Source organism: Nannospalax galili, unplaced genomic scaffold (assembly GCF_000622305.1).
Source record: "Nannospalax galili isolate Female #2095 unplaced genomic scaffold, S.galili_v1.0 scaffold185, whole genome shotgun sequence".
In the NCBI taxonomy this organism is placed as follows: domain Eukaryota; kingdom Metazoa; phylum Chordata; class Mammalia; order Rodentia; family Spalacidae; genus Nannospalax; species Nannospalax galili.
The window spans coordinates 138,984-152,141 of record NW_008355474.1 but is presented as its reverse complement, the minus strand read 5'-3'; the positions used below and the strand labels follow the sequence as shown (position 1 = coordinate 152,141).

Sequence of the window (13,158 nt, the reverse complement as noted above, 5' to 3'; positions counted from 1 at the left end):
GGACTGGCCGCCAGCACTTGGATTTTTACTGCGTACGGTCTTAAGGCATTGCCTGGGTCTATCAAACCCTAACACCACACCTGTCCAGCTTGTCTCTGGGTAGACTACATTTCCCACAATAAGTCCGGCCGAGCCAGACAGCTGGACGCTGTCTCCACCAATAGCGGGGCAGAGTTTCCAGGGGCGGTCCTCTACAACCAATGAGTGTGCCGGTGGGCGGGCCTCTCCCGTCCATTGTTCTCCGTGCCCCACCGGCTTAAGCAGAGGTGCATCCAGAGGGGCCGGGCCGAGACTGGGGCGCTTTTGCTCGCAGAGCTACGGCAGGAGCCGAACCTGGTCTCAGGAGAGGTGAGCCAGGGAGGCAGGTCTGGAGCCGCGTGCATGGCGGGAGCGGCCGAAGAAGAGCGAATAATGGGACCTGGCGCCCGCTGAGGGCAGCCTGGGGGAGGGGCGTCGGGGGCACTGTCCAGGCTCCGCGCTAAGCTCTGCGCGCCTGGCTCGGTGGAGAAACGGACTTGGCTCATGCTCCGTGCACACTGCTGGGAGCGCAGCGTTTACACTGGAAGGAACAACATGGGGGCATCTCGCCAAGCCTCTTCGGTGTACAGATGGGGAAACTGAGGTTCCGAGGGGGCGTGTCTTGCCTCAGTTTAGCGAATTAGCGGTCTAGGTTCACTTTTTCCGGGCTGTCAAGGAAGATTTCCCAGTGAATTTGTGCTTCATGTAATCATTTGGGTAAATTGTGAGCATGTTTTTTAACCCCCGCTCGCTTTTCTTTATGTTGTTGTTACTGTTCTGTTTTTACTTTCCCTACTTGGGGTCGGGGGAGGGAATGTTATCTGAATCTATGATGTAATGATTTTTAAAAATAAACATTCATTGCTTTCATAATATTTAAATCGTTTTTAAGTCTACTGCTCTGAATATCTTGTAAAGTTGCTGTTCAGGTCTTGCCGCCTCCACCCCCTCACTTCGCCCCCATGTATGTTCATTTTTTAAAGGGAATTGAGAAACCGGGGGTGTTGGGGCAGGCCTATGAGCCCAGCAGCACTCAGGAGGCGCAGCAAGAAGATCAGGATTCAAGGCCACCCTGGACTACATAGTCAAACCTTGCTTTAAAAATAAAAACAAGCTGCCGGGCGTGGTGGCGCTCTTGGGAGGCAGAGGCAGGCGGATCTTTGTGAGTTCGAGGCCAGCTTGGTCTAATTAGTGAGTTCTAGGATACCTGGGGCTATGAGGAGACCCTGTCTAAATAAATAAATAAATAAATAAATAAATAAATAGAAGCCTGGAGTGGTGGTGCTGGCCCTACAGGTGGATATCTCTGAGATGAGGCCAGCCTGGTCTATATGGTGAATTCCAGGCCAGCTGGAGGAGTTTCAGGCCTGCTGGGGGCACAGGGAAACCCTATCTCCAACCCCCACCCAAAGACAAAACCAAAAAAAAAATGTCTGTACTAAATATATATGCACTTTTTCCTTTGTCATTCCTAAACAATACAACTGTTTACATAGTATTTACACTTAGGTATATGTCATCTAGAGATGATTGAAGTATATATTACACTATTATATATAAGACACTTGAGCACCCATAGATTTTGGAATCTGTGTTCCCTGAGGGGTAACTATTTTGAAATATGGTAATATTGCTTTCTTCCTAGTGAAGCTCAGAACATCTGACCCATTGCTAATTTTTAAAATGTCCCATTAGCTAAGGATGAGTGTTACCTGTTTATTCAGTGGTTACTGAAATTGAATGACTAAATTGTATATTAGGTTAAGGTCACTTGCTCTGCTGCTAGTCTGAACTGACTTAAGGCAGAATATGTCAGTTCTGAGGGGCACCCCTACCTAGAACATTGCATTTCTAGTTCTCATTCTTTGGTTTTTTGAAAAGAATTATTATTATTATTTGTGTGTATGCACATGTAATACTACTTTACTATAGAGAGACAATGTTTTCAAGAATAAGGCATTCTTCCTTTAAGAGGGATAAGAAGCCTCTGTTAGTGTGTGGATGTGAGGATCACTTGGTCTGACCCAGGCTGTTGTGAGTTGGATGGTAGGATAGCTACTTAGTGAATATGGTCTCTGTCTTGTTTCTCAGCAGGGTTTCTTGCTGAGATTGGAGGTGGGAAGTGACTTCTCAGACAGCCTGCCTGGAGACGGGTAAGGCTTGAAGCCTGAGTGGTCATCCAGGAAGTTGGACATGGCAGCAGAGGTACCAGCAGTGACCACTGCCCTTAGCCCTTTGGTCCAGGTGCCTCAAGAAGATGATGAACAGGCAGAGGTCACCACTATGATCCTGGAGGATGACTCTTGGGTGCAGGAAGCTGTGCTGCAGGAGGACGGCCCTGAATCTGAGTCCTTTCCCCAGAGCGCTAGAAAGGGCAGCCCCCAGGAAGAGGGTGCAGCTGGTGGACCTCGGGGTGCACTTGTTCACTTTCGGGAGCTCTGTCGGCGCTGGCTGAGGCCAGAGGTGCACACCAAGGAGCAGATGCTAACTGTGCTGCCAAAGGAAATTCAGGCCTGGCTGCAAGAACATCGGCCTGAAAGCAGTGAGGAGGCAGTGGCCCTGGTGGAAGACTTGACCCAGACCCTTCAGAACAGTGGTAAGATACAGAACCACAGAGGGAGAAGGTGGGAGCCTTCCACAATGGAGGAGTATAATGTTTGTGGTGGAGTAAGTGGTGTCCAGACAGATTAAGAGATGGCGCAGTTCTTTCACTCTGACTTGGTGGCAGTCGCTCTTTGAATGCCCTCACTGTGTGCAGTGGTAGCTCCAGAATTTCAGTATAGGAGGGCTTGAAGCTCCATTTGCATAGTAAGCACAGCTTTTTACTTGTTTGTTTGGGTGGTAGGGGAGCTGGTAGAGATTATGATAAAGCTCAATGGTAAATAAAACACCTGCTTAGCATGGCTCTGTGTTCTAACCCCAGCACCACAATTATTCTTTTTTCATAGGTGGCAGAGGTTATGGGGAAGGGAGCTATTTTGTGCTTGTGATTTTTTTTTTTTTAGTGTTTTATTATTTTTTTATAAGTGTTTTGCATACATATATGTAAGTGCACCTGTGTGATGCAATGCCTACAGAGGCCAGAAGAGGATGTTAGCTGCCGTGTGGGTGCTAAAAACCTAACCCAGGTCCTCTGCAACAAAGAACAGTCAGTATTCTTAACCACTGAGCCACCTTTCCAGTCCTGTGTCCTTGTGATTCTTTTCTTACCATAGAGAGACAATGTTTTCAGGAATGAGACATTCCTGAAAGCCAGGCATGATGGCACAAGCTTTTAATCCCAGCACTGGGAGGCAGAGGGAGGCAGATCTCTATGAGTTCAAGACCAGCCTGGTCTACATATCAAATTCCAGGCCAGCAGGGACTACAGGGAAACCCTGTCTCAAAAAGACCAAAAAAAAAAAAAAAAAAAAAAAAAAAAAAAAAGGGACAGGAAATCTCTGTTGGTTTGCAGATACAAGCACAAAAATGACCTCTGTAATTCAGCCCTTGGTACCTTCAGTTGGTTATATGGCAACCATTCAGATAGTTCCAGCAATTAGAAATAAAAATCCAATCCTTTTTCAAAGTGGTTATTTTATGAAACCAGGTAAATATCAAGTAAACCATCTAGATCTTTCTGTCGTATGAAGTCATCTTTGACCCTTAAAAAGAGTAGTTATTGGCTAGGCATGGAGGGGTACACTTGTTATCTTAGCACTCAGGAGACCAAGGCAGGAGGATTGCAAGCCAGGGCTTTGTATATATAGTAGATCTTATCTGGGGAAAAAAAATCAAAATAAGCTATTTACAGTATTTATTACTGTATTTGCTATGTTAGTAATAAGTTCTGGGGTCCTAGCATGCCTTTTCATTTGGCCTTCAGTTGTAAGCCCTACTCACTTGATCACCAAATGTTTACTTTAGATCTGCCTATTCCCCTAGGATAATTTCAGGACACATGGGATTCTGCTGCTTTTGTGCTGAGTACTTCGGGAGTTCAGAGAAAGGAGTGTGGAGAGGACAGGCCAGATCAGAGCCTTCCTGGAAGACATGGACCATGAGCAGGAGGTTGCAGGATGGAGTAGAATTTGGAAAGTCACAGGGCTGGGAGGAGGCTGTGACAGCTGAGAGCTGTACTCAGCCAAGTCTCTGAAGAGGGGTAGCCAATAGAGTGGGTTCCTTCAGATGACAGTGAGGCAGACTGCCTGATTGGAATGGAAAGTGTGTTTTCAGGAAGTGGTAGGAGTTTGGGGGAAGGGAGAGTGGAGGCTTGAATGAGAGTCATTGGCCTCAGCAGGTTTTTGAACTAGGGCCCATGGGGCATGGGAGGAAGCTGAGTTTGGCAACAGGATGTAGGTTTGATTAGACTGAGGAGAGGCTGGAGGCAGGAGAGCAATCAGGAAGTGACCTAGTCATCAGATATGCAGTGGTAGGGTTAGGCCAGTTGGAGCCCACTGAGAGGGGAAAGGACAAAAGCTAGCATCTTTTAGTTTTTGCTGCTGTCCAAGCCGTCTGCTTAGAATTTGATATGCAAAATTCACATAAATTTCTACCACCTTGGAAGACAGTGGATAATTGTCACCAGAGGAGTTAGGTGACCCATTTCAAGATCATGCAGCTAGTATGAGGCAAAACCAAGTTGACCTGGTGTTCTTAAGCATTTCATCACATGAACAGTACTAAGTGTCTGTAGTCAGGTGCTGGAGGGAGGGGATTCCAACAGGGATTAAGGCAGGGCGACTCAGTGGCATCTAAGCTGGAAGATTTAGAAGACTGGGAAGGGAAAGGAAGGAGAAGGTGGTTTGGGGGCAAAGGTGGTAACAGTGGCCAAGGACTAAGAATCTTAGGATGTGAGTGGGATTGTCACTTGATAGGAAGCAGAGGCTCAGCAAGGTCACACAGCTGTCAGTTGGTAGAGTCAGGATTTAAACTCAGGTCTGTTTGCTTCTACACAAGTTTTGTAGATTCTAAGTTTGAAGTGAAATATCTGGTTTTCTTTGGGACAAATAACTTTTTTTTGGCATGTATGCTTGAGATCAAACCCAAGGCCTGGATCATGCCAAGCAGGTGCTGTACCACTGAGCCCAATAACTTTTCAATTTTTTTGATTTATTTATTTTTATTTTATATGTATGAGTGTTTTGCCTGCATGCATGCAAGTGCACCCCTGTCAGTGCTCGAGGAGGCCAGAAGAGGGCATTGGATCCCCTGGAACTGGAGGTATAGATCATTGTTAGCCATCATGTAGGTGCTGGGAAGTGAACCTAGGTCCTCTGCAAGAGCAGCCAGTGCTCTTAACTGCTGAGCCATCTCTCCAGTCCCTAGCCCAATAACTTTTAATTAATTAAGTAATTGATTCATTAATTTTTGAAACTGGCTCTCATGTATCCTATCCTGGCCTAAAAGTCAATATTTAGTCAAGGATGCCTTGAACTTCTGATCCCCTGCCTCTGCCTCCCTGAGTGATAGGATTATAGATGCATACTGTCATTCCAAATTTATGTGGTGCTGGAGGAGGATCAAACCAAGAACTTTGTGAATGTTAGGCAATTGCTCTACCAGCTGAGCTACATCTCTGGCCTCCTGCCTTAGTTTCCTGAATTCTGAGATTATAGGCATGTGCTATCATAACCCGGACTAATTTTATTCTTTGTACTAAGAAGAAGGAAAGGAAACCATTTCACCCTGTTTTAGAATTTACTTGCCTCCTGATGACTGTGACAAGTTTATAATAAACTTCAGGGTCTTCAGTCAGGTGTCACAGAGGTTTAGGGCTGAGGAGAAACCTGTCTGCTGGTTGTTTAGTTCGGGAAGTCACAGAGCAATATCATGTCTTAGTTGTCTGAGATGATAAAAGCCCTGGCCAACAGCTTTCCTTGATCATCCTAGATGGGAATTGTTTCCCCTGACTTCTGCCTCTGAGGTTGGCTTTGTTGGTCTTTATTTGTTTAACAGGTTCGCCCCATCTTCCTCATGGTTGCTCACAGGAATCTGCACTTTGCTTCATCCCTTTTCATACATTTACTTTACTTGATATTAGTTGACCTCTATTTTGTTTTATCAAGCTCAAGGTCTTTGAACACATTTACCCAGCATAGGGCATTTCAAGGCCTGGTTAGATAGTGGACAGTGGTTGTTTAATATTTGACTAACAGGCATATCTGGGTGTTCATATTTAAAGTGTCTTTCAATTCCAATTAAAATCAGACCTCTAGGCGGGCATGGTGGCGCATGTGTTTAATCCCAGCACTAGGGAGGCAGAAGCAGGTAGATCTTTGTGAGTTTGAGCCTGGTCTACATAGTGAGTTCCAGGCCAGCCAAGGCTACGGGGAGACCCTGTCTCAAAAAGACCAAAAAAAAAAAAAAAAAATTAGACTTCTAGTAATAGTTTACATGGCAAAACTCATCTCTATTAATGAGTACTTCCTGAGGGTGTTTTAATCCCATATCAAGCCTAAATCAGATGTTTTGAATTTCTTGACTGAATTTTTTTTCTTTTTTTGTCTTTTTGAGATCTTGACTGATCCTCTTCCATCCTCTTCCCCACTCATCACAGCTCCTCCACACCTACCAGAGCAATCTGTGTAAAACTCCACAGGCTTTTTCCCGTGTTGACCAAACCAAGAGTGACCTCCTTGCTCTGCTCAGAACCATGGCTCCCTGGGTAATCTGTCCTAGTCCCCCCTGCAGCCTGGTCCCTTCATATCACACTGTCTATGGAACATGGTCTGTGATTTCTGACATTCACCATTTGCTCCTGCATTTTCAGAATTTTGGTTCCAACTCTGTGAGATAAAGTCCTGGCTGTCCTTTAATGTGTCAACTCTTAGAAATCCTCTTCATAAAGCTGCCTATAATTCCTCTTCCCTGTCCTCAGTTGCATCTCTAATCATCTCTACTGTAAGTCATCTTCTATAGGACATTTGGATTCTCCTCTTTGGTTGGTTTGTTTGTTTTTTGGTTTGAAATTGGGGTCTCACTGTACATCGTGTGTATCTCAGGCTGGCCTTGAACTCACTGTATAACCCAGGCTGACCTTGAACTCATGGTTGTCCTGCCTCAGTCTTTCTTTGGCTTTTTATCATGGTCTACTTTTTTTTTTTTTCATTCATGCGAATACTCCTCTTACTTCTTTTAGGAACTAAGAAAAGCCCCAAAGGCTAGGAATCTTGTCCTTGCCTCTTCCTTTCCAGGTCCCCTCTCACAGGGTCCTACACAGTGTAGAAATTCAGTTGTTGGGATGAATGAAGGAAATTTTGAACTTGGAAGTTGAGAGAACTCTGTTCAGTTCATCAAGGAGACAGTCAGATGGCTACCTCATTCCAGCTCCTACATTTCAGAAATAAGGAATGACACCTACCCCCCCATCTCCCCCCCCTGTTTTTGAGATGGGATCTTATATAGCCCAGGTTGGCCTTAAATTCTCTATGTAGCTGAGGATAACCTTGAGCTTCTGATCTTCCTGCCTCTACCTTCCTAGAGCTGAGATCACAGGCATGTACCATCACACCCAGTTTATGAAGTGCTTAGGATGGAACCCAGAACTTGGTCCATACTAGGCAAGTCCTCTGACCTATATCTCTAACCCCAACAACAGCCCTTTTTAAAGAAAACCTGGCTAAGCTTTGACTTTTAAAGGTTTATTTTATTTATTTATTTATTTATTTATTTATTTATTTATTTATTTATTTATTTTTAGTCTTTTTGAGACAGGGTCTCCTGTATCCCTAGCTGGCCTGGAACTCACTCTGTAGACCAGGCTGGCCTTGAGCTCACAGAGCTTCTCCTGCCTCTGCCTCTAAAGATGTGTACCATCATGCCCGGCTTAGTTTATTTTTATTTTTTAATCATGTACATGCCTTTGTGTCCAGGGAGGCAGTATGTACACACGAATGCAGTTGCCCAAAGAGACCAGAAGAGGGTGTCATATTTTCTAGAGTAGGAATTACAGATAGTTGTGAGCCATCTCATGTGGTTCCTGGGAGTTGAACTCATGGACTCCACAAGAGCAGAACTTGCTCTTAACCTCTAAGCATCTCTCTAGCTTCTAAGCTTTGAATTTAAAACAAAATGGGTTCATACTCAAATCTGGCAAAGCACAGCCAGGGATACTTCTGAAGACTGGTAAGACATCACCTTAGACCTAGGGAAATACTCAGGCCAATAGGCAATTCAGACAACTTAGCTCCACAAGAATGTTCTAGCCTGCAGTGTTTCATTCTTAGAAGCTACTTACTACTCCTTTGTTTATATTCTGCTAACCCAATGAGTATGTCATGTATGTCAATAAAGATATTTTTTAAAGCAGCATTTTTCTGAGTCTGGAGGTGTGTTATTCCCACTTCTCAGATTACAAAGACTCGAGGATTTGGTTCCTACATGGCCTAGGTACACACCTGTTGGATACTTTTCACCTGAGTGATCTAGGCCAGTCACAGGTGTAGTGGGTGAGACTGACATCATTTATTTGAATAAACAAGTTTGGAATTTGGAAATCTGGGTTACAGAGAATTCACACTGGTTGGGAGAACATTTTTCTGAAAGCTTCTCAGTCTTGGGAGCTGGCTCTGGGAGCTGTGGGTGATAGTGTCTCCTAATGGAAAATGAAACTGGGAAGCAGATGATCAGATCTCAGGATGACATTACTGCTCCTGGGGGGACCATCTCCCCAGTGACTTGGTTTTGAGGTTTGCATGAGATTGACCATTGTTCATGCTTGGAAACTGTGAATTTTTGTCCACTATAGGCTGGTTAAAAGACTACTTTAAGTATTGATTGCAGTCAAGCATGGTGGTGCACGCCTTTAATCCCAGCACTCAGGAGGTAGAGGCAGGTGGATCTCTGTGATTTCAAGGCCAGATTGGTCTCCATAGTGAATCCAGGCCAGCTGTGGCTACAAGGAGACCCTGTCTCAAAAAGACCAAAAATAAAAACAACAACAAAAAGCAAAGTATTAATTACTTCCATTATTAGTTACAGATTGTTTACATAAAAACCAGAACATTTCAGTGGGTTTTTTCCTGAATGCTTTGAGGGATGAGAACCCAGTTTTCCTGGATTTAAAATGTTTGGCTTTTGGGCTAGAGAAATGGCTCAGCTATTAAGAGAGCACTTACTGTTTTTGCAGAGGACCTGGGTTCGGATCCCAGCAACCACCTGTAACTGCAGTTCCAGGGAGAAAATGACACCCTCTGACCTCTGTGGGTAGTACATGCATGTGATGCATATAAACGCAGGCACACGCATACACAAACACATAAATAAAAATAATAAATCTTTAAAAACTCTGTCTTTGGAGCTGGGTATAGTGGCACACATCTGTAATCTCAGCACTCAGAAGGTAGAAGCAGAAGGAGTGTAAGTCATAGTAAGCTTGAGTAAGCCAGGCGTGGTGGTGCACACCTTTAGCCCTAGCACTGGTCGGCAGAGGCAGTGGATCTCTGTGAGTTCAAGTCTGCTCTACATAATGAGTTCCAGGCCAGCTGGGGCTATAGGGAGACCCTGTCTCAAAAAGACCACAAAAAAAAAAACCACCCTTTTTTTTTTTGTCCTTTGGCTGGAATGTGGCTCAGTGGTTATGCATTTGCCTAACATACTTGGGGCACTGGGGTAAAGCCCAGCACCTGCCCCCCTCTTCTAAAACAGTCCTTGTAAATAAATTTTCAAAATATTTTACATTCTAATAGTTGGCATTTGAACCATTTCATGTTTTATACCTGAGGTTAGAAGTCATTTTTCAAATACATGGCCCAATTTTTGGTTCATGTAATGGTCACCATAAAATGGAGACAGTTTGTCTCTGAGCTGTACCCATTTTCTCCCAGTTTTCTGTGTTAGGCAAACAGAAAAAGACTTTTAGGGTCCAGGAGACCAATGAACTCACACTATGGCAGCATCTCCCAGATGAACCCCAAACTAATGTAGTTGTCCTATCAGGGCAGAAGGAGAGATAGGCCTCTTAACAGATGCATTTAGCTTCATGGAAGCCCATTACCCAAAGCCAAACTGCTGATATCACAGGGGAGCAAAGGAAAATTATTAGTCTCAAAAATCAACAAATTCCTGACATTCTTGTTACATCTGGTAACATGTACCCAGCACTGGAGAGACTAAGACAGGGGGATCGTGAATTCAAGGGCAATATGGGTTACATAATGAGTTCCAGACCAGGATTCCAGACCATTAGTGCAACATCTGTCCCCCGGACTAGCAGCATCAAGATCATTTGCAAACCTGTTAAAAATGTAAATCCCACCCTAGAGCCAGTAAATGGAAAATTTTAAGGTTCATAGCCTGCTCTTTGGGGTTTCACAAGCCCTCCAAGTGATCCTGAGCAAGAGCCTTTTCAAACAACCAAACCTAAATTAGATTCATAAAAACAGAGGGAAAGGGCCAAGTGTGGTGGCATATCCCTTTAATCCCAGCACTTGGGAGGCAGAGAAAAGGGGATCTCTAAGATCAAGGCCAGCCTGGTCTACATTGCGAGTTCCAGGCCAGCTGAGGCTACAGGGAGACTCTGTGTCAAAAACAAATAAAAGAATAAAAAAATCTGGGCTGGAGAGATGGCTCAGCAGTTAAGAACACTGACTGTTCTTACAGAAGACCTGGGTTGGAATCCCAGCACCCACATGGCAGCTAACAACTGTCCTGACTCCAGTTCCAGGGGATCCGACAGCCTCTTCTGTCCTCAGGCATTGCACAACGCGGATGTGCTTACTTACATGCAGGCATAAAGAATAAAACAATCCTTGATCTATAGAGCTATAATTTTGTAAGTCAGCCTGGGAAAAAAGAAAAGGTAAAAAATATGAAGAGGTGTTGGGGATTGAACCCAGGCCTCATGCATGCCAGGCAGACACTCTGTCACTGACCTACACCTCCAGCTTTTTATTCCTTTTTAAAGTTAAATAATAGATCATTATATATGGTATATTTTGTATATCTACTCCTCAGTTGAGGACATTGGGCTGTTTCCACCTTTGGCTGTTGTGACTAATGAACATGGATGTACAAGTGTCTGTTCGTGTCTTGGCTTTCTGTTCTTTCAGGTATAGACTCAGATTTGGAACTGCTGGATTATAGGGTAATTTCTATTTTTATTTTTGAGGAACTGTCCTTGTGTTTTCCACATTCCAAGTAGCAATGTACAGAGGCGAGCTATGTCTTCTTTTGCATCCATCTCAGGGACAGACTTTGTTTGAGACAAGGTCTCTTGTATCTTGGACTAATCTCAAACCCACTGTGTAGCCAAGCATGACCTTGGTCTTGGTTTGATCCTCATTGCTTCCACCTCTTTTTTTTTTTTTTTTTTTTTTTTTGAGAGAGACAGGGTCTCCCTGTAAACCCATCTGGCCCTGAACTCACAGAGATCTGCCTGCCTCTGCCTCCTGAGTGCTGGGATTAAAGGTGTGCACCACCAGGTATGAACCACCACTTGAGATTACTGAGGTATTAAAGATGGAACCAATAGCTTCATGCATAGGCAAGCACTACCAACTAACTATATCCCCAGCCCTCTGGAACAGACTTTTGGCTACCAGGTTTCTAAAACCTGGCTTTAGTTAGGCTAGAATATGCTTCTCTCTGTTATTAAGTGGGCAAGTTATAGTCAAGAACAAGCTTGTTGTGTTTATAAGGAAGCATATGAATTTCAAAGATCAGTATTGTGTAAATAACTAATAAGGTAGAGTAGCATTTCCATGGCTGGAGATGTAGCTAAGTTGGTAGAGTGCTTATATCCCATTCATAAAGCCTTGGGTTTGATCCATAACACTACATAAAACTAGGAGTGGTAGTATATTCCTGTAATCTCAGCATTTGGGAGGTGGAAGACTAGGAGGACCAGAAGTTCAAGGTCATCCTTAGCTACACAGTGAGTTGGAGGCCACTGTGGGCTACATGAAACTTTGTCTCATTTATGACTGGATATATGGCTATGACCATGGCTTCTGAGGACACAGGCTTGTGAGTGTTTGGAAGAACCTGGTCTCTGGCAGAGGAAACTCAAAAAATCCAGGTATCAGGAAATGGAAAGGGTTTCATTTCATAAATGTTACTGATCTCTCCCAAAACTACTGAGGTAAGGGTCACCTTATCTATGCAAAAACTTTAAATAGAACAATCAGGAACCACATCCCCCACCCTACCTTAGTACCCCAATCCCAACGTTAGTGTATCTCCTCTTCTTTACTACTCTGCTTTCTTCTAATCCTCTCTTCTTTTCTTTTTTTCTGGGGAGGGGGGCACGCTGGGAATTTGAGTTCAGGACCTCCTAGTGCTAAGTCCTCACTCTACCACTGAACTATAGATATGTTTCAGAATTTGTGCCAGGAACAGGGGGTATAGAACAGGGAGCTCGGTGGTAGAGCACTTGCCTAGTGTGTGTGAGGCCCTGGATGTCATCTCCAGCAAACCCTGCTCCAAAAAGAGAGTCTGTTTTGTTCCTTTGTTCTAGTTTTTCTTCTTTGAGAACTCAAATATTTATTGATTCATCTTTGACCAACTTTCTCATTCTCCTTAATTCTTTTATAACTTCCTGTTTCCATTTCACTTTTTTCATTTTTTTCTTTGCCTTCCTTTGTGCTCTATCCTGTTTTATTTCCATTTCTCCCCTTTCCCAAGTCCTTACATTTTATCTATTCCTGTGTTTCTCTGTCTTTCCTCGATTTCTCCTTTATTCTTCCTTCATTTACCTGTTTTTATGGATAAATGGCACTTTTATCTCAATGATAACCCCCGATCGGAGTGTGAAGCAAAGACCTGTCTGATTTATAGAAACAGCTTCGTGCTCTGCATTTTTGGCTCTCTGCTGTGGCATCTCTGCTGGTTGCATCTCCGAACCATAGAAGCAGCCCTGCTCACCCATCTCCAACACATTGTGGCACTGGAGGGTGAGCTGGAGCATTCAGGAGGCCATTTTCTGCCTCAGCTTTTTAAAATTTGCCCCAGCGCCCTTCACCTGCTTCACTCGAGGACTGCTCTCCTCACTTCCTTCTTCATAGTGCTTTACCAGTCTCTACTATCTTTGGAAGCCTTGGAATGTATTTCCATGTCTGTAAATTATATCTTTCTTCTGTCAATGAAAATGAAATTTAAGTTTTTGTTTTCCCTGATGCATCTAGGCTCATATAAAAAATTAACATTTCTGATTTTTAAAAA

The 13,158-nt window shown here is 43.9% G+C and overlaps 1 protein-coding gene across 2 annotated transcripts in view; it reads left to right on the top strand.

Annotated features, from left to right (window-relative positions):
- Window positions 1-230: 230 nt before the first annotated feature.
- Window positions 231-13,158, top strand: part of Zscan2 (zinc finger and SCAN domain containing 2) — a 22,651-nt gene continuing 9,723 nt past the window's right edge. Inside the window, exons 1-2 of one of the 2 annotated variants that reach the window (XM_017803107.2) lie at window positions 231-348; window positions 2,113-2,614. In XM_017803107.2, coding sequence (XP_017658596.1) covers window positions 2,212-2,614 — 403 coding nt within the window. In that variant the 5' untranslated portion in view covers window positions 231-348; window positions 2,113-2,211. Of the gene's footprint in view, window positions 349-2,109; window positions 2,615-13,158 lie in introns of both variants that reach the window. The other variant, XM_008852768.3, reaches the window with a different exon arrangement.